Source organism: Pogona vitticeps, chromosome 1 (genome assembly GCF_051106095.1).
Source record: "Pogona vitticeps strain Pit_001003342236 chromosome 1, PviZW2.1, whole genome shotgun sequence".
In the NCBI taxonomy this organism is placed as follows: Eukaryota; Metazoa; Chordata; class Lepidosauria; order Squamata; family Agamidae; genus Pogona; species Pogona vitticeps.
In genome coordinates, this window is record NC_135783.1 from 151092241 (window position 1) to 151116934 (window position 24694).

Consider the following 24694-nt stretch of genomic DNA (forward strand, 5'->3'; position numbering starts at 1 on the left):
CTCACACAGTCTGCTGCGCCAGACACTTTTGCATCTGGTTTTTTCTCAGAGTTGGGACCACCTTCTTCCTGTTACTCTCCCACCAGACGTTGGATATCATCATGACTTTTCTGACTTAGGAAGTAGCACTTCTAAGTAGTGATGCTGTACTGCATCCGAAACAGTCTCCCAGGTTTTTCTGCCAATAAATACTTCTTCTTACTTCAATACTTTCCCCATTTATTTTACCTTTAATGATCCTTGGTCAATAATCCTTGCTTTTCTTTTCTTGTTACATGGCAAAAACATTCTAGCTTTTTGAATTTTATGTGGTTTATGCTTTCGGGGTCTTTATTATTCTTTTTCATAACTTCTCCCTCAGTCTTCATCCAAAAGATTTTCAGCATTCTGAAATCACATTTCAAATGTGTGTGTTTTTTATCTATATAGCAGGCAGTACTAAGGCGTTTTATTTCATAGCATACAGTAGAACCAAGAAAACATGACACCATAAAATGCGCATACTCAAACCAATTTTATTATGTCTTATATTGTAAGGAAGCTACTCGAACTATTTCTTTTCTGACTTTTATTACATAGCTACAGTCTGATTTTTCTTAAATTTGTCCACATGCTCTATACTTTCTTTTTTAAATTACTTGGATTTGTTTCTTAACATTCACTTTTAGGCTATCATCATTTGATTTATTGACTTCACTGAATACCTTTGCAAACCATTTAAGCTGTCAGCTAGAACACTCTGTTGTCTGTGAATCAGATGTTGCTGATAATGATGCCATTATGTGCATCAGCAAGTGCATGTTCTCAGAGTGCAAACTGAAAAGTGGTGGCAAGAGCAGGCACCTTGTTGTCCTTGTCTTTCTGTTTCGGTATCCTCTGACATAAGGGATCATGGTGGCACTGAGGGTTAAACCGCAGAAGCTTCTGTGCTGCAAGGTCAGAAGACCTGCAGTCATAAGATTGAATCCATGAGACAGAGTGAGCTCCTGTCGCTTGTCCCAGCTCCTGCCAACCTAGCAGTTTGAAAGCAGGCAAATGCAAGTAGATAAATAGGTATCACCTCGGTGGGAAGGTAGCGTCTTTCCTTGTCTAGTCGCACTGGCCACATGACCACGGAAGATTGTCTTCAGACAAACGCTGGCTCTATGGCTTAGAAACAGGGATGAGCACCGTGCCCTAGAGTCAGACACAGCTGAACAAATTGTCAAGGGGAACCTTTACTATCCTCCGACATGTGATTTCCAACTTTCCCCTACAGCTTCTTGTTGAAGTTTAGGTTGTCAATTATATGGATCAAGACCTTTGTTTACAGGCAACTCTGTTGGCTGTCGGAACCAAGCTAGAGAAAATGTTTTAGTAACAAACCACAGGCAAAAGATGTAGTTCTTATCTGGCATCAATTTTGGTATTGTAATTAAACCATCAAATCAACTTACTGCTTTTGTCAACTGATGTGAAGACATTAAATATGCTTCATACTATACTGCCAAGTTTGACATTGCATTTCCTCAGTGGGATCAAGAATAATTCTCCACCTCACCCCTGTGCTAAGAGTACAGACAGGCTACAGTGGTGCCCCGCTAGACGCTTACCCTGCATGACATTGAAATCGCTTGACAATGACATTTTTGCGATCGCTATTGCAATCGCAAAACAATGGTTCCAATAGGGGGAAAACCACTTTACATAGATTAGGAGCCTGCTTTTGAACCGTTTGTTCGCAAAACAATGCTTTTTCCAGCTCCACAAAATGGCTTCCCTCCACAAAATGGCTTTCCTCCCTTCTCAAAATGGCTGCTTCTGATTCCACAAAAGGGATTCCCTCTGCAAAATGGCTTTCCTCCTTTCTCAAAATGGCTACTTTCCAGTTCTGCAAAATGGCTTCCCTCCGCAAAATGGCTTCCCTCCGTTCTCAAAATGGCTGCTTTCCGGACGGAAGCTGCGCATTACAGTGATTTTTAACAGCTGATCGGCGGTTCTCTATGGGCAGTCTTTGCTGGACGATGAGGTATTTCCCCCATTGGGATGCATTGACTGGTTTTCAATGCATTCCAATAGGGATTTTTTTTCGCTTGACGACGATTTCGCTTAACAGCGATTTTGCTGGAACACATTATCGTTGTCAAGCAGGGCACCACTGTATTTGGAATTTGAAAGGCTGGTGTTCAGATAATTTAAATTATTGTTGTCCATTTTGGCAGATAGCCCTCAAGGGTTGGTTTGTTTGGTTGGTCGATCAGTTGATTGATTTTTAACTTAATGAATGACTTGTTGAAGAGTACAGCTGGATTTCATCAGATAAGTTGAGCTATGGGCCGGAAAGGAGTTATGCTGAAGAATATTTATATATTTATTTTATATATGATTTGAATTTATATCCCGCACCATCTGGCAACCAGGCCACTCTGGGCGGCTAACAACAATATAAGGGGAAAAAAATTAAAAACACAATAAAATAAGTTAATAAATTAAAAATAGGGAAATGAAAACATGATGGTAAAGGTGGTAAAAAGGATGATGGAGAGGATGGCAAAAAGAAAAGCAAAAAGGGAGGGCAAGATCCTAGTGCTCCAGGAAAGCCTGACAGAAGAGCCAGGTCTTCAGTGCTCTTTTGAATCCATCCAGTGAGGGTGCCAGGCAGATCTCAGTTGGCAGGTTGTTCCATAGGTGGGGGGCAACCACCAAGGGGCCCGGTTTCTTGTCTTTCCCTCCGGGCCTTCTTTGGGAACAAGGCCCTCAACCATCCTGCCTGTGAAGAATGGGTATTACGGACAGATCTGGCTGGGAGCAGGTGTTCTGATAGGTACCTACATCTTAGACCATTTAGGGCTTTGCATGTTATCATCATAACCTTGAAGTCGATGTGGAAATGAACTGGTAACCAATGAAGGACAGCCAAAGTGGGGGAGATGTGCTGGAATTTCTTCACCCCAGTTATTAATCTGGCTGCTGAATTCTGAACCAGTTGAAGTCTTTGCATCAGCCTTAAGGGTAGCCCCACATAGAGAGCACTGCAGTAGTCTGTTCTTGAGATTATGAGGGCATGAATCAGCATCGTGAGTGCCCCCACATCTACATAGGGACGCAGGTAGGCAATCCTCTGAAGATGGAAATGGGCTGCCAGGACCACAGATGTCCTCTGGGTTTCCATGGTGAGATCTGGGTCCAGGCAGATGCCTACGCTGCAAACCTCACTCTTCGTGGGAAGAATCACCTCCCCAAAAGGAGAGGGAGTTTCCCAACCCATTGACGCTGTGGCTGCCCACGCGCAAGATTTCTGTCTTGTCCAGATTCAACCTCAGTCCATTTGCCCTCATCCACCCCAGGATGGTCCCCAAGCAGTGTTCAAGGGATGGAACAGCATCCACTGTAGTTGGAGAAAAGGAGATGTAGAGCTGGGTGTCATCAGCGTTGACCTCACCCAATGGCCTCATATAGATATTAAATAGCATTGGAAGATGATCGACCCCTGCAGAACCCCACAATTGAGGATCCACAGGCTGGAAGTCATCTCACCAAGGTGAACTCTCTGGGGACAGTCCTCCAAGAAGGAACAGAGCCACACCAAAGCGAGACCACTGATTCCCAACTCAAGAGAGCCACCCCAGGATAATACCAAGGTCAATGGTATCAAGGAGGACCAACGAGGACATACTGCCCCTGTCGGCCTCCCTCAGGAGGTCATCCTGCAAGGTGACCAGTGCTGTTTATGTACCATGTCGCGCCCTGAAGCCAGACTGGGACAGATCAAGGGCATCAGTTTCCTCCATGAGTGCCTGGAGCTGATCGGCCACCACCCTGTCCACCACTTCACTCATTGGCAACAGCCTATAATTCCCAATTTTGTCCGCCACCAAATTAGATTTCTAATGAGTGTCTCCTTAAGGACAAGGGGAACCATGCCCTCCTGGAGAGACCCATTAATTATTGCTGTGGCCCATTCTGTTGTTACCGGCTTGGCTGCTTTGATGAGCCAGGCCAGGCAAGGGTCTAAAAAGGAGGTGGTGGCACAATAGTGCACAAACACCTTGCCCACCTCATTGGACATCACAAGTTGAAAGCAAGTTAATCTCACCAGGCAAGACGATGCACTGGACATCCCAGCTCGATCTGCTGTCTGTAAAAAGGGATCAAGGTCCTTTTTTATTACACTAGTCTATCATTGAGATTACGGGGGCATGAATCAGCATTACTTGTACAATACCTGAAATTTAGTGTTTATCTCAATTTGTGTTATCTTTTTAAACTACTTGCTCAGTAAATTCAGAACAATTCTCGCTCAGACACGCATAATGTTTTATTTTATTCTTTCTTACCTTCTTATTTACCTGCATAACAATAGAAGATCTTTCCCCTCCCCAAAAAAATGTTATACAGTTACCATCTTATTTTATTTTGTTACTTAGAGGGATTTTGTTTGTTAATTTCTTAACTGTTTCTTTAATTTTATTTAGAAATTTCCCTTTCACATGTTGCAAGAAGTGAGATAACCTGTTAAATAACACACATCCATTGTAGGTAGAGAAGGGTGAGCCATCCATGGCTCTCATTGAATTGGTTTGGAACTAAGACGAACCACTTCTAAAACAATGCATAAATGACTTGGCTGATCCAGATTTGAAGCTACTTCTCCAAATGACTCTGTAGTGCAACCTGCAAGGCATCTATGTCTCTGTCAGAGTGAATTGGTGAAAAAAGATGTTGCATCCTCAGAAATTAGGAAATTAGAAAATGGTAGGAAATTAATGCCCACTCTCAGCCAGAACCACAGAGTGGCAAGAAGTATTTTCTCCTAGTTAAAAGAAGATTTGAGAGACTTGTAATGCTTACCTCCCTATTGAGGCTATCATTACGAGTCTCTGAAGGTTGTATAGAGGCCTGGGCTCAGCAATGGAGATGGGCATATGCCTGAAAAATGGTGGTTCATGATGGCTTGTGGTTAGCCACAAACAACCATGAACCAACTGGAAAACCGAGCCGGTTTACAGTTCAGTTTTCAGTTCATGCCCAGTATGAGGGTCTATCTGTCCCTGTCATGCTGGCCACATTACTCTAGAAAGCAGGGCCACCCAGTGCCCAGTGGGCACATGCACAGAAGCAGCAGTCCCAGCTCCTGATGGTGGCAGCAGAAAAAGGGAAGGTGAATGAGGCAGGAGCAGGAAGGGGACAGTGGGAGGAGGGGGAAAGTTCAGCACTTCATTTTGCTTTGGCAAGACGTCATCACCAAATCAGGTCATGAACTGAACCGTGAAACCAGCCCTGTTCATTGTGGTTTGTTTTGTTTTGTTTTGGCTTGCAGCTTGGTTTATGCCCATCTATACTCAGCAACTTTAATGAGCTTCTCCGATTTCAGACTGCACCCCCTGCATGCCACAGTGGGATGCTATAGTGGGTAAAGCAATGGCTGCAACAAATATATTTTCTCCTTTCAGCCTTTACAGAGCATACATGTTTGGATACACAGAGGAGTAAACCACTAATTTTGTCTTAAAAGAACAGATTGCAGACAAGTTACTAATAGTTCACTTCTCTTTTGTTTCTACATGGATGCACATTCTCCCTCATTTAATTATTAGCATGTATTGGCACCACATATGTTTGATCAGCTGCCCTTGTATTATGTTCCCTTTGGAGTTGCTTGAATGGTCTTAGCATGCTGGAGGGAGAAAGTGGTGACATAAGTTGCAGCTATAAACAAAGATTTAAGAGTACTAGTCTCTTGCATTAAAATTATTTCAAATTATATCTTGGAAATAAGCAGTATTTGAGTTTATTATTTAATGATTTAAGTGATCAGTGATTTATGTGATATATTGATGCATTTTGGATAGTACCTGAAGCTACAGAAAAGCACCCATTTTGAAGCACTATCATTTGCCAAATAAGCTCAGTCAAAATAAATGTTTGTGCTGTAGAGATGCCATTGTATATAACTGCTTCATTTACTGAGGAATCTTGCAGCCTCTTTTAAAAATATCTGGCCATCTCATTGCTTTGTGTGTCTCTTTTGTTCTATGATGTGCATGTAAAGGATTATCAGCATCCTGTACAATTCACCCTTAAATCAAGATGCAATTTTGTATTGTCTGTGTGATTCAAACATGCTCAAACATTTGACATGGGGATATGTTGTACCTATTTTTTTTTAAGTTCAAAGGAATAAATAATGTGATAATAGATAATATCCTTGTGATAACGGCCCTTCCTTTCTGGTGCATTTCAGAAAAAGATTTCAGATGTGTAACAAATTAGGCTGGCAGGGAAGAAGCAGAGTTAGAGTTTATTAGTATAGGTAATGCTTGAGTGAGACTTCGGCACCTTTTTCTTAATTTTGATGACTTTTGCCAGAATACAACTGCTGAGCTGATAGAAACGTGTGTTAATCTAATCCCAAATTAAACAAGAAAACTCCTCATGCCTTGTGAGTTGTTCGTTAATGAAGCAAAATCATCAGAATTACTCCCTTGCAACTCCTACTTGCACCTTCATATACTCACATGCTCTTTTCGGAAGGGAAAGATGCCATATCTCTGCATATGGGTGTGGGAAGGGAAGGATGGAGGAGGAATTGAATGCAATTGCACATTTGTGTGCCTCTAAATTAGAGGAGGTGTAAAGCAGGTAAAGCAGTGGTCCCCAGCCTGTGGTTCCCCAGATGTTATTTCACAGTGCCTCTCAAAATCCATGAGGCTTTAGGAAGCTGAACTGCAACTGTATCTGAAAACCTAAAGTTGAGAACCATTAGTGTCATGTGACTGAGCTTTAAAAGAAGATGCTCTTGGTTTGAATATTCCTTTAAAAAACTCATTAGCAGTGCAATCTTATATATGTCTCCTCAGTTGTCAAACCATTTGTATCCACTGTCATTTTTCCGAAAATGTGTATGGGGTTACGACCTAGGTGATCTTTGGCAAGCCTATCCTAGCCACCGTGTCCCCGCCTGCATTGTGTGGGATAATAATACAGATTATTTTACAGGGTTGTTAAATTCTTGTGAAGTGTTTCAAGTATTTGAAAGAATTATCCAAATATATCAGCAGCAGCAGCAGTTTCACCAACAAAGACCGATGAGCCATGAGCCATGGGGAGATAATTGGGCTTTAGCTGGAGAATGAGTAATATTATTGTGAGAGAGGAAGAGAAACAAAGTGTCAGGGAGTGGGGTGAAATAAGAACCAAGCCCTTCCAGATTGCTTCACTGAACAAGAACAATGAGAACAGCCTACGTTCCTATGTTGTCAACAGCCTTGTGGGGCATTGAAGGCAAGGAGTGCTTCTGTCAAAGCCCAATGGACTGAACTTGATGGGGGAGGGCTTGTACCTATGCCAGTACACTGTGACACTAGGGAGGAAGAAAGGTTCATCACTGGGGGTCAACCACCTGTAACTGAATTCAGCCAAGTGGAGCATGTGGGCAAGGTTTCACACTTTACTCCACGGAAGAATGGGCACCATGTTTATAAATGTGCAGTAACCACTTGGTAGAAATTCCTATCATATGTTTAGTTGATTAGGAATTAGCTGTTTTAACTCACTTTAAAAACATTAATTTTGGCATTGCCTTAGTAATTCTTAAAGGAAATCTCATAAATGGGATAAATGCTTTGTGTTTGGGCTGTGGATATGTCTGACATTTTCTAAATACCCATAACTAATTATTTTGTTTTGCTTGTCTGTGGTTCAGTGATTGGTTGATTGATTGATTGATTGATTGATTGATTGATTGATTGATTGATTGATTGATTGATTGATTGATTGATTGATTGATTGATTTGATTTGATTTATACTCCGCCCAACTGGCCTATAAGACCACTTTAGGCGGCTTCCAATATAATGTAAACAATAAAATAATACAGAATTACATAAATCATACTATGACAAATACAATACAAAGATAGAATAGAAAATAAATAAAGGGGGAATAAAAAGAAAATCAGGTATTAGCTGGAGGGAAGGCCTGAATGTACAGCCATGTTTTAATTGAGTTTTAAAATCCACAATGGTTTTTTATATATATTTGTCCTCAAATGTATGTTTAGAAAATACTGTAATAGAACACAATTTTTTAAAATACTGTTTTTAAGTTTCCATTGTTATTATTGTTTCAACATATTTTAAAAAATGAATATCTATTACATCAAGATGAACAGTGTGAAATTTGGACATTAAAAATGCATTCTTTGTTTCTGTTTTTGGGAAGGTTTCTTCTTAAACCAGATTTTATGCGGAGACCAGACCGAACATTTGACCCTTTTTCCGAAACTCCTGTAGATGGTGTAATTGCAGCAACGTGTTCAGTACAGGTAGGAGACAAGATATACAATAACTCCTCCTGGAACAAAATGTCTTGGCTGAAAGTGAAATATTGTATTTGAAAGAAATTGTATGAAGTTTCTGTAAAATGAAAAGACCCAGAGGTGGTGCACAGACTTTTCATGCAGAAAGAAGCACATTTAAAAAAATGTGTCTAGAATCTCACATCAGTCACTGGAAATAATAAAAGGCTATATATCCTAGTGGTGTGTTTCAATATAAAGTGGGTTTATATGTTTGTGTCTTACAAGATTTGCTACGTAATATTTTCCCTCTTGAGTTATATGTCTGTGAAGGGTGGCAAACCTTTGGCACTCCAAATGTTTTGGATTACAGCTCCCACAATCCTTTATCATTAGCATTATAGACTAGGGGTCTTGGATACTGTTGCCCAAATAATCTGGTTTGCCACAGGTTTTAGTCTAGAGAAAAGGCACCTGAGGGGGGGAACATGGTTGAGATGTATAAAATTATGCAGGGGATGGATAAAGTGGATAGAGGCAAGCTCTTTTCCCTCTTACGCAATACAAAACCAGGGGGACATCTACTCAAACTGAGTGTTGGGAGAGTGAGAACAGACCAAAGAAAATATTTCTTTACCCAGCATGTTGTTAGTCTGTGGAACTTCTTGCCACAGGATTTGGTGATGGCATCTGGCCTAGATGCCTTGAAAAGGGGATTGGACAGATTCCTGAAGGAAAAGTCCATCTCAGGTTAGAAGCCAAGATGGGGATGGATAATCTCCAGGCTTAAAAGGAAGGTACCTCCAAATGCCAGATGCAGGGGGGGGGGTATCAGGAGACAGGGATCTAGTTGTCTCGTGTGCTCCCAGAGACATCTGGTGGGACCACTGTGAGATACAAGAAGCTGGACTAGATGGGCCCCTGGCCTGATCCAGCAAGGTTCTTATGTAGGTTCTCCACCCTGAACTAAAAGGTAATAGCTAGAGTCCCATTCTTTTAAAATAACCACTAAGTTTCAAGTAGTGTGTGACTTCTCTTGGAATTAGCCTGATCAGACTCAGTGAGCCTTATGGCCACATATAGGATGGCAGCCTTTCTTTGTGGTTGATCTTCAGTTTCCCCATATTTCAAATCATTGAAGAAGCTTCCCATTACTTGTGGTAAATGGCCAGTGAAAGTTATGCTGATGGTATTATGCCAGCCAACATAACAAGTAGGCTTTGAACCATGCTATTGATGCTCAGGTGGATTTTCCTGCTCCATCCTTTCCATTGAAGACCATGTGTGCCCTGTAGACAACATTTCACCATGCAGTAGATGAGGCATGATGGAGCTTCAGAGGGGGGGGGATAGCGAGACAGAGAGAGAGAGAGAGAGAGAGAGAGGAATTAGCTGAAATGTGGCAGCACTATCTTATGTGGATGGACATCTCTTGACACAGTATGGCTGCCTCTGTTTCGTTTCATCTATTTCAAAGTCTGTTCATTTCAACCCCCACCTACAACTCTCTGTATCCCTGTGCCATTTCCAAGATGGTCCCAAACCTTACTAGGAGCCTTGTGGCACAGTTATTAAACTGCAGCTCTTCAATCAAAGGTTCTGCTGATAAACTGAGTTTGATCCCAGCCTCAGGTAGCCAGTTTAGGATTGACTCAGCCTTTCATCTTTCTGGAGTCGGTAAATTGAGTACCCAACTAACGGGGGTGGGTGGGGTGGAGACGGGACAATGTGTAGCCTACATAATAAAAAAATGGCGAACCTCCTAGATACTGCTTTAAATACTATGGGGTGGTATATAAGCAGCACAGTTTGCTTTGGGACATTTTCTTTTCCCCAGAGGGATAGCAGTGGTGTTGTAGAGCAGGGTAGGAATGCTGTTTCTTTTTCTCTGGATTCAGCTCATAGGAATTTAAAAACTCGTTTGCCTCATTTAGACGATAAGTGCTGCTTTGATAGACTATGTTGATGTCACTTGCTATAGGCCCTGATCCGCATATTGATCCTTAGAAAAGGCAGTATTCTGCAGCAGCAGACTAGGCACCAAGAATGTTTTTAGAAAAATCTTTGCAGCTGAATGTTGAGAAGCAGGTGGGTCTCCTCTTTGGTACTCGTAAACACTTCACACATTTTGCACATCAAAAAGATTGTCATTGAATCTGTTAAGCTTACATATGGGTGAAGTACGAGGATGATCATACAAAGAAAGTTTAGTCCTCTGCACCGCGGTCCCCCAGTGACGCCCACTGAAAACTCTCACCATGAAATGTGCACCTTACATAGCTGTTGCCATTTTCGTCTCATCGATGTGCTGTACATTTTTGTACTTTCGTTTAAAGGTAATATCTGGCCAGTTTTTATCAGACAAAAAAATTGGCACTTACGTAGAAGTGGATATGTACGGCCTTCCTACTGACACGATACGTAAAGAATTCCGAACACGGATGGTGATGAACAATGGTTTGAATCCTGTTTACAATGAAGAATCATTTGTATTCCGAAAGGTATGATGCATTTCGAAAACCAGTTTATGCTTTTTGCAGCTTTAGCATGAAGAATGTTTTGCTTCGTTAACACCATTTTCCTGAGCAGAGATGATTTAGGGAGAATAAAGTCTCACTAGTGCATTCCCTTCATTTACAGGGCTGCACCATGATACACATGTCATCCTGGGTTAAGATTGACTTATTCTTGGGTTATTATTTTTTTAAGCGAAAACCTCTTGTAGCTCTCGCATGATTTTTATTTTATTTTTTCTGTTTGGCTTTTCCCTCTTCCTTGCTTTCTCCTCCTCCCTCTTGGAGGAACCTAGACCCGTTCGTGGCTAGGTCTGTGTTCCAGGTATGCAGTCTGCTCAGAATGAGCTCCAGCCGGTCAACCTCTGCATTCCATGGAGATTCCCACTCCTTCCCTGCCCTGGCAGTGGCTGCTGTCTTGCATTGTTCCTTCAGCCAAGAGGGCAGGTGAGACCCTGCATCCAAAGCTAAGGTCAATGTCATTACATGGATTAAGTCAGGAGGGGGCTGCCCCCACGTTTGAGGCCGGCTCCCTCATCCTGTGTGCGTCGTGTACATTTTTTTTCTCTCTTCCACCAAAAGCAAAGCAAAAACAAAAATATGCTATGACACCATGTGGTAAATGCATTTTCAAGATTATTTCACAGGGGTGAATTTACATGTGCCATTTTATGAAACTTTCTCATTGCGGTGTTTGAAAACTGGGATACGTCAGAATTTTTTTTTCCTGGAAGTACCTGCTTTAAATATTAGCTTAAGATGGCAGCATACTCATATGGCAGAATAGCTTATGCTGCTTCAGAGTGGAGGTGCGGACATGACATTTTAAAAAATTTCCTCCACATTTAAAAAGAAAAAACAGAAAAGCCTTCTCCATTGTTGTTCCAGGAGCTGTAGTCTGAAATGTAGCTTCTCCAGTTCTGATAAAAACTCCTTGCAAGTGAAAGTCATCCATAAGAAAGGTTCCACCCGTCCCTCTGACTCCTATGGGGATTTTCTCCTCAAAGGGAATTTTCAGAAAACAGTACTGAGTGTAAATTGGAAGGTTGTAATTTTAGAAGTAGCTGTGTTGGTCTGTGGAAATATTTCCCACAAAATGCAAAGAAACAAAAGACAAAAAGAAAAAAATGTGTCACCATAGCTGCCCAGAGTGGTCGACCAGACCAGATGGGCGGGATATAAATCAAATAAATAAATAAATTAAATAAATAAATAAATAAAAACTAACTATTCTATTTTAATGTGAGCTCACATTAAAATAGAATAGTTAGTCTTTAAGGTGACGCATGTTGTTATTGTTGTTTTGTCTTTGTTTTGTTGCTTTGGATTTTGCCTGATATAAATTGAAAGAGTACAATCTAAAATCTTGCAGTCTGACCTGGAGAGAGAAGTTGGATTGTGCCCTTGGTGACACATTGTGACAAGTGAAAAGGTTGTTTTAAATGTACTTTTTTTTATTACGCACAAATTATGTTAAAAAAAAACAACCAAAACTTTTTAAAACACAATAAATGTAGAAGTATAATGGGACAGGGGAATCTGTATGTAGGCTTCCATAAAAGATGTTGAAAATAGACTCAGAAGATAAAATTGTTTATATCTGTTGTGACTGATATTCTGTAGTCAGGCCAATTTCAGTGGTGGAGCTGCCCAGGACACTGTCTGGTCCAGTTGTCATGGGTGACTTTCAGTTGCTGAGGCTTGAGCATTAAACATGGTGCTTGATCCTGTTGAGCCAACAAAATGTGTGCTTGATCTTTGATCTCATTACATCTAGAAAGATGTTGGCTGAGTTGATATGGCTACAAAGCACCCCTTTCACAGAGGGAGTGGGACTTGCTTTCTTTAAAAGAGACAGTAATCAGACCACTCTTAAAGATGCTAAATTAGGACCCAGATCTGAAAACAGCAATAGGCTGATTGATTGCTCAAATCATTTCCCAAGGGCCTGCAAAAGAATGGGGCTTATCACGGGTACTATCTCTAGTCATTGCTTTATATTATGATACATTCTGCTGGTTAGTTCTGGTTGTTTTATTTTTAAGCTCTTGTAAATGACGCAGAGAGGTCTTGTCACTGTATAGTTTAAAACTACAGTGAATGAATTATAAATAAAAAGTTCATACCATATGTGATGGCAACACTGCAGAATTCTGCCATCTCATATCCACCTTGATCTGTGGTGAAGACGCAGGCAAAGGTTTGAGATGCACTGTCTTGGGCATGTGAGTACAATCTGTAGCCTTAGGAGAAATGAGCTGAGAGCTGTTGAAACTGCACATGTAAATTACAGACCAGCTTCACTATTGAATATGGACGATAAGATATATGCCTCTGTTTTAGCAGACAGACTGAAAAAAGTTCTTGTACATATAATTCATGAAGATCAGTCAGGCTTTCTGCCAAAGAGACAGATGAGAAACAATATTAGGACAATATTAAATGCATTAGAATATTATGAAACACAACCAGGAAGAGTGATTGCTATGATTTTTCTTGATGCAGAGAAGGCCTTTGACAACATCAATTGGGATTTTATGTTAAAACAATTGGAAATCACAGAAGCAGGAAAGGACTTTGTTGAGGCAATAAGGAGTATCTATAAACAAAAGAAAGTGAAGATCAGAATAAATGGAGAACTTACACAGGATATAAAAATGCAAAAAGGAACAAGAGAAGGATGCCCATTACAAGTTAGACAGAACACAGATATAAAAGGACTCCAAATATAAGAGGGGAAGAATATAAACTACAGGCATTTGCACATGACATGGTCTTTATCTAGAGGATCTGATAAATTCAATAGGGACATTAACAGAAACAATAAAAAAATTTTTAGAGAAGTATCTGGACTAAAGGTAAATAAACAAAAAACACAAATCTTGACTAAAAATATGAAGAAAGAAGAGATTCAAAATTGAGTAGAAATGACAGGTTTTAAAGAGGAGAAAAAAGTTAAATACCTAGGAATTCAGATTTTAAAAAAACCAAGTACCTTGATGAAAGACAACATCAAACTAATTGGTCTGATCAAAAAAGATCTGGAAAAATGGTCAAAATTGCAATTATCATTTATGGGGAGGATTGCAGCTATGAAGATGAATATATTACCCAAAATACTATTTCTTTTTCAGACAATACCAGTTCTTACAAAACAATTAATACTTCAAGAATTTACCAAAAAAGAAAAAAAAAAGAAAAGAAAAATAAAGAAAAGAAGTAGTAGTTTGTCTGACAAGGGAAAAAAACTAGACTAAAAATCAAAGCAGTTCAAGCTCCAAAACAAAGAGCAGGCTTTGGACTTCATTATTATTATTATTATTATTATTATTATTATTATTATTATTATTATTATTATTATTATTATTATTATTATTATTATTATTATTATTATTATTATTATTATTATTATTATTATTATTATTATTATGCCTGTGCTCTAGTTTGGATAAAGAAATGGATAATTTTAGAAAATGACAGAATATTAAAACTAGAAGGACATGATTTAAATCTAGGATGGCATGCCTTCCTATGGTATCAAAAAGCAAAAGACAGTAAACAATTTAAAAACTATCTGATAAGGAAAGCTTTAAACTGGGTATGGACCAAGATCTGGGAAGAAAATTACCAAAAAGTTCCTGAATGGGTCTCACCAATGGAAGCATTTACACAATCAGCATTAATGGAAAAGAAGAAACTCTGTATTTTTTTTATTTACCCTAATACCCTGATCCAAATCCCCTTCCCTATGGCTTTCCCTTACCCAATGTAAAACAAATAAAAATATGAAATAAAATAAAATGCACAGGTAAATTCTCCCTCACTTGCGAACCCTGGTGTCCCTAAATTTTTATATCCCATTCTTTTTTTTTTTAATCAATTGGAGTTTCATCCAAAGTATGTGCGTCATGGTGCCGTCTTCAACAGTGTCTTTTATCCTTTTGCTTGTTCTGTTGTCTAGAATGCAGAAGAATTACCTGCTTCTTTCCCCCCTGTAGTGATGGAAGCTTTGAGCTAGTAATCATGCCCTTTTACAATATGACTGTTTGACAATGCCAAATATACATTTTCCTGGTAATTTGGCACAAATTTAACATATCTGACATTTCGTCTGACAACAATTAAGAAGGCCAATCTCAATAAATATGGCACCAGAGTCCAATTGCAGGAAAATGACTTTTGTAACACAGTGAGGCAGTAGGTTTAGGCTTCGTGGTGCCTCTAGAGCACGAACCTCGTGCAAAACCTTAGCAGGTAATGTGTGAGCCACGTTTGAATGTCCTGTTTTGTTTTGTTTTGTTTTTTAAAGTAAAACTCCTGTTATAATACGTATTGCATGTTGTTGTTCCATTGTGAGATCTTGGTGAGCTGTGATAATGATATTTTTATTGCTCGCATTTAGCCAATCTCACTGTATTTAACAGTGCATGCCAGCCTGGATGTTTCTGAATAAATGGTTGATTTTACAACTATAAACTTACAGCCTGATCTTGTGAAGCTACTAGAAGTTACAACAGTTCAAGCAGTAGCCTAGGCTCTTCATAGAGACCAATGCTTATTGTTATTAGTGTGTGGCCAGCAACAGGGGACATCTGATTGTATCCCACTAGGCAAACAGAGCATCTCTTAAGACCACCTGGGATTCAACATTTTCCGCCATTATTCCCTGGAGCCTTCATTACTTTTTCATACATGCCCAAATTTTGGATATCTTATTTTCACACTACCATCTGTCTTGGAGCTTTTTTCCTCATACAGAAAGACAGGTGAATAATATTTACATATATATATATACACGGACCATTCTCAGGTTGTTTTTTTCTTCGCCTTTTCCATACTTGTGGTCGCCAAATAAATGAACATTCTGAGACTATTAGTTCTTTCTGGTAGAAGAGCAGAAAGTTTGACTGAACCTAAGTATTCATGGTCCACATTAAAATGTAGATAAATGCTCTCAAATGTTCTTGGTGATTTTCTGAATCCTACCGTGCAGAGATTCCCTGCCAAAACTTCTTTTTAAACCAGCACAGTTTCCTATCTTTTGAAGAAAAAGAGACCACAAATTGGTTTTTCTTATTTATATTTTTTAATTTATTTCACCTGTTTTCCATAAGACACTGCCAAACTGTCTTATCAAGTGAATCTACACAGGAAAGATGTCATTCTGCCTGAGAACTGTCATAGTCTCATGGACCTTAGGATTTCTTCCTGGCATATACAGAGGAATCCTGCACATGAAAGATGCCAGTTTGTAACAAAACCTGCACAGCTTGGCAATTCTTTCATGGGGGGGGGGGAGACTGTGAAACCACTGAGAAATCCCATGAGATTTTCTTGAAGAGGAAGGTGGACTCAGGCAGAGAAATGCCACTGCAATGATAAAAGAGGCATTTTTTTTCTTGGTTCCTGATAAAGAGTGAGATGCGGAGAGATTCATGTTATCAGCATGTGTTGCCTAATTAGTGGATAACAGTATCTGGGGGGAAAGAGTTGTTTGGAGAAAAAGAATAAATATTATGACTTTTTGCTAAAGATTGCTAAATGGAAGGACCCTCTTCTGTTTAATTTATTTGATTCCTCATGACTGGTGTTGATGCAGCCTATTCCAACAGAACACCATGGTGGCTTGTTCTTTGCAATTGTATGTGCAGACCACACTGGTCTCTGCTGGTGATTGTACAGTAATGAAAGATGTCATTTCTCTTACTGCTACAAGAAGAGCTAAAATACACACACCCCAAAGAATTCTGGAGGGTCAATAATCTTCCTTCACATACAGTAATATCTCATGCCCCATAGCAGGTGGCAATCCTTTTGCAAGAGTTCTTGTTTACGCCACATACCATAAGCGAGCAGATCACCTCCCTCCCTTTGTCTCTGCTTGATTAAAAGAACAAAAATGTCAGACAACCATCTGCTTTGCCCTAATCAGGTAGATTTCTTCTCTCTGAGCAGATAAACCATTGCAGTCTGCTTTAATGGCATATTCAGTATCATAAATTGGAAAAGTAAGTGTAATAACAGACAGTAGATCCACTGCACTGGGAAAACTGCCCAAGGATACCAGGATGCAAATTCCAAGGTGTCTACTTTGGCTCCTTAGACATTTCTTCCAGAAGTCATGTAATAGCAAGGACAGCCAATGCCATAGCAAATGCAAGTATAAATCACTTAGATGAAGCTACATGCCAAATAGTCCAGAATAAGATAATGCATCTGTCCAGTAAGTTAACCTGTTTTTTTTTCCTGTGCCTTAAAGCAAAACTACAGTGTGTTCTGAAAACTTAGACTGGGTTGCATGATGAGCAGGTGGTCCTTGGACTGGGGAGCATCTTAAAAGATTGCAGATAGAATGTATCAACCACTTCTGTTCTTTGCATCTCAGCTGAACTATAAAATCAGCAAGTTCCTCACTCTCTCACCTCATGGGACACCAAAATATTCCATCATTTTCACAGCAAGTTGTGCATATGGCAACTCTGAATTTTATTCCCTTTTTTTAAAAAATGGTACAGTGTGAGACAATTTAGGAAGGAGAGAGCAGTGTAGTTTTCATAGTACCACACTAGCCATGCTGCACATGTTTCTCTGAAAAAATCTATTCATCAACAAAACATGGTGTCCTCCATCAGTTGTAGAACTTCTGCCTTAGGAACTGATATTTTGCAGTGGCCTAGCATGACTCCATTTTTACAGCGTGCAACTTGAACAGACTTCAGTTGATCTGTTTAGTGAAGGTCTTCTTAATGACATGACATCTTGCATGTATTACTCTGCCCAAATAATTAATTACCTAGAACATCTATGAACTGCCTTTTCTTCCTATCAATCTTATCACTCACTCTCACATATAAAAAGATACAGACATTTTGTAGTTTCTAGGGTCAGATTTAGAGAGAAGTCTTAATGCTAGTGGCATTGTAAGGTAGGTATCTATCCTGGCTAAATGAAGCAACCCATTACATTGAGAGGTTTCCTATGTCAAAATGTTAATATACTGGCACAGACTCTTGGAGAACCTTTATTCAATCCTGTAGACAAAATGAAACTTTGCTAAACAACATGAGAAATGTGTATTGGATGGTTAAGATGTGCACAGGAGATGGAACACTAACTTTGTCAGCCTTTCAAGACAGGTTCTTGTGCCTATGATTTGTAAAGGAACCATTTGGCCATCTATTTCCACTTTCCTAAGCAATGTAAATTCGATGTTGATGCCTGTACTATTGACTGGTTTTGGTCGGAAGGTTACTGTCCCTCCCGAATAACTGTGGAATTAGTGAACCCTGTTTGCCTGGAATGATGCTGCTCTTGGATGTCAACTGTATTTACCACAAAGTTTCATTCTTTATGATGGTGGGAGAACAGTGTTCTCTGCCCAAGTTTCAGGGGTGAGATATTTGAGATGACTGTTCTCTATAAGAGGAACTTGTGGAGATTTCCCAAATCCTATCCTTTATAGCATTTTCCCCTTTGTGGATGACAATACTGACATTGTATTTAATTTTCCTAATCTTAAAAAATAAAAGAAAAATATTTAATAGTTTTGTATTGGCTGTGCATACATGGGGGGTGAGATTTCTCCTCCACTTAATATTCTGTTTAGGAAAATGTGTCAGTTTTTTCTGCTGGTGTAGAAGCGCAATCATTTTAAAATACTATTTGCCCACCACCATCAAAAATAAAACTTTGTGGCAAGTTCCATTTATTTGTTTGGCCAATAAGTGGTAAGTCTTGAAATGTTGGCCAAAATCCAGTTGCTATCCCAAACTGAGTAGATCCATTGAATCAATGTTCTATTTACAGAAGTGTTGATTTGCCATTCAAGCTTTGATTCAGTGGAATTATTATAGTTGTGACTAGTGTTAGGGCTTGTTCGCAATGGGAAATTTGCTGTGGTCCAATCCACACTCAAAAGGTTCCTATCTCCAATGTGAGCCATTTCAACTCTTGTTTGAGCAATCCTTCCATCCACACTGGAGATCATGCTATGGGCCATCTAATCCCTTGCATATCCACCCCCCATCAGCAAACCTCTAGCAGCCCCATCTCAGCAGGAAATCTGAAAAGATTCTGCAAAGGGAATCCATGTATCAATCTATATGCCAGTGTGGATGCCCTCTTAGGCCATTATTCTTTTCTGATATGGATTCCCAGCAGATTTACTTTCTATATAACATGTGTGATAAACTAAAGAGTGTCTTCAACAAGGGTTGTATTGCTGCAATTGTGTGCATTCTCACCTATCTGCATGATTACAGAACATAGATATTACTGAGAGCAAAAAGGGAACTATCTAAAAGAAAATTAAACCCCAGTAGATACTATGTTAAAGTGGTTTTAGACAGTACTAGCTATATTTCAGTTCTTACCACCCATTACAAACTCTGCCTCTGAGATTCATTGTCCACTTCTAAAAATCAAACACTTCATTTCTGATTTCTTTCCCTGTTCCAAATGTTCTTGCTTTTGAGTTTTAGAAGAAAACTCTAGCATAACGTCTAGAAAATTCTCTAATGGGCTGTTTCCACCACTGCATTCGCTATTCACTGGTTCTGTTTATATATTCTAGGTAAAATGATACATGATGCCTTAAAATGCTAGACTTAAGCCTACTGTTCTTGTAGAGCTACAGCCTGGTAGACAGCATCCTGCCTGGCACAATTACAGCCTTGCCGTAGATGTTTACCCTGGATTCCTTTGAAGAGAACATTAAAATATATTGGAACCAACTGTAACCTTCTTTGTTCTTGGGTTCCTTAGGTTATCTTGCCCGACCTTGCAGTCTTGAGGATAGCCGTTTATGATGACAACAACAGACTGATTGGCCAAAGGATATTGCCTCTAGATGGTCTTCAGGCAGGTTACAGACACATTTCGCTTCGAAATGAAGGCAACAAACCATTGTCTCTACCAACAATCTTCTGCAATATTGTACTCAAAACATATGTGCCTGATGGGTTTGGAGGTAAACATTTGCATTGGTGCCTTTAACACTGGGAAGTTTACTAGGGGAAGAATTAACACAATGTAACACATTCATAATCCTAAAGGTGGAGAATTTCTAAACATTTTTAAGGCATTTCTATATAGCATCTTGCATGTGCATTGTATGTAGAAATTCTGCTGATTGCAAAAAAAACATGGTTTGGATTCAACCTGAGTCTGAAATCAACATGAAAAATTAGAAATCACCAACTTACAGCATGAACTTAGTATAAATTTTGGAACACATGTGGTTTGGTCACCTGCCTTTACTTTGAAATCCCATAGTCGGAGTGTGACCGAGTTATACTATCAGTGTCAACACTGTTGAGAACAGACAGGGTTTCTGCTTGGGAAGGGAGGAAGAGAGAATGGTGGTGAGAAGGGGTGAGGATTCCTCTGCTACCCATCAAACCTGAATCCACTTTTCAATTTGGAGGCAGATTTAGTTGTGGGATCTCAAAACGGTGGATACTCCAAAGAAAGCTCTAATAGTGCTTATGTTTCCCTGTTAAAATATTGGGGGTAGGGAGTGTCACCATTGTCCATCCTTGAGACCTGCCTCTCACATGCAGGTATGGTTCCCAACCTTCTTGGCCAACCCCGCCTAGTACTGAAGAAAGAGATCTGTCTACACCTTGAAGAACCCAAGAAATGGCTAAGCTTCTTAGATGCTTTCTCTCTTCCTCCTCCTCCTTCTTGTCTCGACTACCATGTCCTAGTGAGAGCATTGTGGACTATATACCTGTTGGAACCTCCTTTGAAGTATGCCATCGCTTGCACCTAATTAGTCCTTTGATGATGGGGTGGGTAATAACTGACAAAATTAAGCATAGACTCTGTGTAGAAATTTATTTGACACATTTTGAAAAGATCTGGAGGAGGAGAGAAAAAAAAATCTTGACTGCATGTTTTAAATTTATTTTAGATATTGTGGATGCCTTGTCAGATCCAAAGAAATTTTTATCTGTCATGGAGAAAAGAGCAGACCAGATGAGAGCTATGGGGATTGAAACGGTAAGTAGTAATTAACTATGGATGTGAACATGATTTGCATTTTTACCTAAATCCTCTTACTAGAAGATTTACAAGATGGGAGCAGTGACAAGTTTGGCCAGTTTTCTCATTGTTTGTGTTGGGTAGGCTTCGCCATGATTAGTTTTGGGCTAGAGCTCTGGATTTGCATGATTTGACAGGTCATTATGATGTGTCACTAAATGTATTTTTCTCTGTAAGATGCAACAATGTATGAATGAAATAGTGCCTAGGTTGTGTATGGGTAATCTGTAGATATATTTTTTGCTAATGAGAGTATCTAGCACATACATTTTTCATTTTAAGAAAAACTTTTGATTATTTTCTCTACTAAGTTTGAACAAGTGTGGTCTGTGACAAAATGTTGCAGTATAGAATGCTTCTATTATAGCTAGCTAGTAGTACATATCCAGGATATCCATTCCATTCCACTCCTTCCCGATGGGAGGTGTATGCGTAAATTACACATGCACACATACCTCATTCATCATTCAATATCCAGGGGCGTGGTCAATACTTACAAGGCAGGTGTGTATATGCATGTTTTGTCCTTCTGTAAATCATGGGGGTTTCCTTAAGCCTGCCTTTCCCCCCTCTCTCTCACACACACACTTTCTAAGAGTCTGGAGTTTCATGAGGCGGAGCATCCTTTGGCAGCAACAGTAAAGTAGTAAAAAGCCTCAGTACATTGGAGACAACAGCAGTTTCTGCCTGTTGGGTTTCTAGGTCATCTGGGAGATGCAGAGCCATTTAGAGAGACTTCGCAGTTCAAGAATAATTGCAAATTTTGCCAGGTGCTTTGTTCTGAGTTTGCAAAAAAAATATGATTTAGGTTGTATGCTTATGGTTAACGTTATTCTCTTCACTCTCTTTGCATGGCACTTGCAAGCAATGCCCTGGAACAGCAGTGGTTTCTGTGGGCTGAGTTGTATCCATGTTCTCCAATGTTGGAACCTCTGAAGCCATGTCTTTTTTCCCCCTCTCAAATCCAGATTTCTCAATGGTATATAGAAAACAAACAAACAAAAAACACCCTTGTTTCTTGCAGAGTGATATAGCAGATGTTCCAAACGACACTTCAAAGAACGACAAGAAAGGCAAGGCTAACAATCCGAAAGCAAACGTTACCCCTCAGACCAGCTCTGAACTTAGGCCAAATACCACTTCTGGTGGGGGACCTGGAGTGGAAACTAAGAAAGGTAAACATGGATTTGAAAGACTTCAAAGGTCTCTTATTGTTTTTCTTTTCTTTTCTGGAAGTACTGTGCCTCACGTTTGTAGCTATCATAAAGCATGACTATAAAACGCTTTTTGTCCTTGTTTACAATATTCACCACAATGTCTAAGCAAGATGGGATGGCTCTCTAAAATGCCATTAAGACGACTCAGTTACTGATATTGAAAAGAATATCAACATGTTTGCTTTACTTTTTCTTTTCTTTTCAGGTATAGAACTTATTCCTCAAATAAAGATAGAGGATTTAAAGCAAATGAAGGTATGTCTATGCTAAAAGTTAGCATTTATGTGCCTAATAATCATGTGCTATCCAGTCAATTCTGACTTATGGCAATCATTTTTTCAGGGTTTTTCCAGATAGTGAGTACTCAGAAGTGGTTTACCATTGGGACTGTGCAGCTTGCCCAAGGCTCTACTCACAGGAGGCAATGGGGGGGGGAATCGAACTCCCAACTTCTGGCTCCACAGCCAGATCCCTAAACTACTAACCTGGCTGTTACACATATTTAATTACTGTATTTCAATGCAACTACATTGTAATTAAAATGGTGTGAAAAACCAATCCTTAATCATAAGCTTACCGTATCCAGTAGTTTTATTTTCATATGATAATCCTTGCTCACGAAGTAAGTCACTCCAGGGTGCATTTTGTTTTTTCCTGGCTTCTCTTTAACCCCTCAGCACCTAGAGCACCTGTGAGCTGGTGTGGTGTTGGATGGTTAGAGTGCCCCCGGTTACCCCAGAAGAAATCACTGAGCTGATTTCCTCCCTGAAACCCCGGAAAGCCCCTGGCCCAGATGGTATCCTCCCCGAATTTCTACTCAACAACCCCTCATGGTGGTCCCCCTTCCGTTCTAACCTCTTTACTCTTATCAATAATTCCGGCCTTATCCCCTCTCCCTGGCTTTCCTCAACTATCGTTCCAATTTTCAAAAAAGGTGACCCCTCCCTCCCAAACAATTACAGACCCATCAGTCTCCTATCCTTTATAGGAAAACTATACTCCAAATATCTCCTTTCGAAACTCACCTCTTGGTCCTCTGCTATTGGACTCCCCGGTAAAGAACAGATTGGCTTCCGCCCAGGCGCCTCCACCCTGGACCATACTCTCACACTCTCCTTCCTGATTAACAAATACACTAAACACTATGGTGCCAAAATGTACTCAGCCTTTATCGATCTCAAAGGCGCATTTGATTCGGTCAATAGAGACTTACTTTGGAGGAAACTTTCCAACTGGGGGATTGATCAACGCCTCCTGTTTCTAATACAGCGGTTACATTCCTCCAATACATGCCGAATCAGGATTGACCGTGCTGGCACCCTGACAGATAATATCCCTGTCACCAAGGGCGTACGCCAGGGATGTATCCTAGCCCCCCTCCTATTCAACCTCTTCCTCGCTGACCTCCCTTCCTCCCTAACTGGCACTGACTTCCCCCCCCTGCTCTAAACAACTCGTCTACCCCTCTTCTTATGTATGCGGATGACGCCCTTCTCCTCTCTATCACTAAATTGGGCCTCCGCAAGCTCCTCCTCTCCTTTCAACAATACTGTTCCAGCAACGACCTAACCATAAATTCAGAGAAAACCAAAATACTGGTTTTTGGCAAATCCTGGGCCCCGTCTCCCTGGAGAATTGGTAACTCCACATACCAACAGGTCCAGACCTTCAGATACTTGGGGATTCTTTTCCACTTTCGGCACTCATGGAGCCCACACCGCACCTCCGCAATCGCTTCTTCCTCTCTCTCCCTCAGTGCAATTTCCCGTTTTCACTTTCATTCTGGTAATCAGTATGTACCTGCTGCCACCAAAATTTTATACTCCAAGACAATTTCCCAGTTACTTTATGGAGTCCCAATTTGGATCGAGGCAACAAACTCTGAAATCGATAAGGTGGCTGCCTCCTTTCTTAGGAAAATCCTCGGGATCCCTAATCTTATCAGACTTTCCACCATTACTCTAGAACTGGGTATTCACTTACCCTCTACCCTAGCCTGGACCACCACCTTCAAGTTCTGGCTCAGAACTCACCTCCTAACCCCCTCTGACTCGATCCTACAAGATTTATTAAAGGACCCCTACACTTCTACGTGGTTTCACTTCATAGAAGCCAAACTATTGTCATTATCTCTCTCTGTCGAAACTCTCGCCGACATGAACCTCAACTCAGCATATCAAATCATTAGATCCAACCTTTATGACCTTGAACATGCAACCCTATTCTCCCAATTGAACCCCACCTGCTCTCCTCTTGCTTTTGGCCTATCCCCCTCCCTTGGCCGCCCCTCCAATTATTTTAACCAATTGTCCAACCCTCAAAAAAGACGAGCTTTTATGCTCGCTAGGCTGAATATCTTCCCATCTGCAGCCCATCTTGGGAGATTCACTCGAATCCCCCGCCCCAACAGATTGTGTCACTCTTGTGCATCCGAACCCGACTCCTTGGACCACATCTTACTCCGGTGCCCATCCCACAACATCCCCCGTAAGCGGCTACTAGGCCCACTCCTCTTTTCCCTCTCCCCTTTTTCCCCCGACCTTACCCCCATACTCCTGAGTGATTTCTCGCCTTTTATCACTAGTCAAGTTGCTGACTTTCTCCTAACTGTTATGAAGACCTCCCCTCCCCCTACCCTAAACC

The 24694-nt window shown here is 40.4% G+C and overlaps 1 protein-coding gene across 14 annotated transcripts in view; it reads left to right on the plus strand.

Moving 5' to 3' along the window:
* Positions 1 to 24694, plus strand: part of PLCB4 (phospholipase C beta 4) — a 354479-nt gene that overhangs the window by 297866 nt on the left and 31919 nt on the right. For all 14 annotated transcript variants that reach the window (XM_073003183.2, XM_078388138.1, XM_073003175.2 and 11 more), the window contains 6 exons: positions 8202 to 8304; positions 10614 to 10778; positions 19554 to 19758; positions 20704 to 20792; positions 21859 to 22009; positions 22257 to 22306. In XM_073003183.2, coding sequence (XP_072859284.1) covers positions 8202 to 8304; positions 10614 to 10778; positions 19554 to 19758; positions 20704 to 20792; positions 21859 to 22009; positions 22257 to 22306 — 763 coding nt within the window. The remainder of the gene's footprint in view (positions 1 to 8201; positions 8305 to 10613; positions 10779 to 19553; positions 19759 to 20703; positions 20793 to 21858; positions 22010 to 22256; positions 22307 to 24694) is intronic.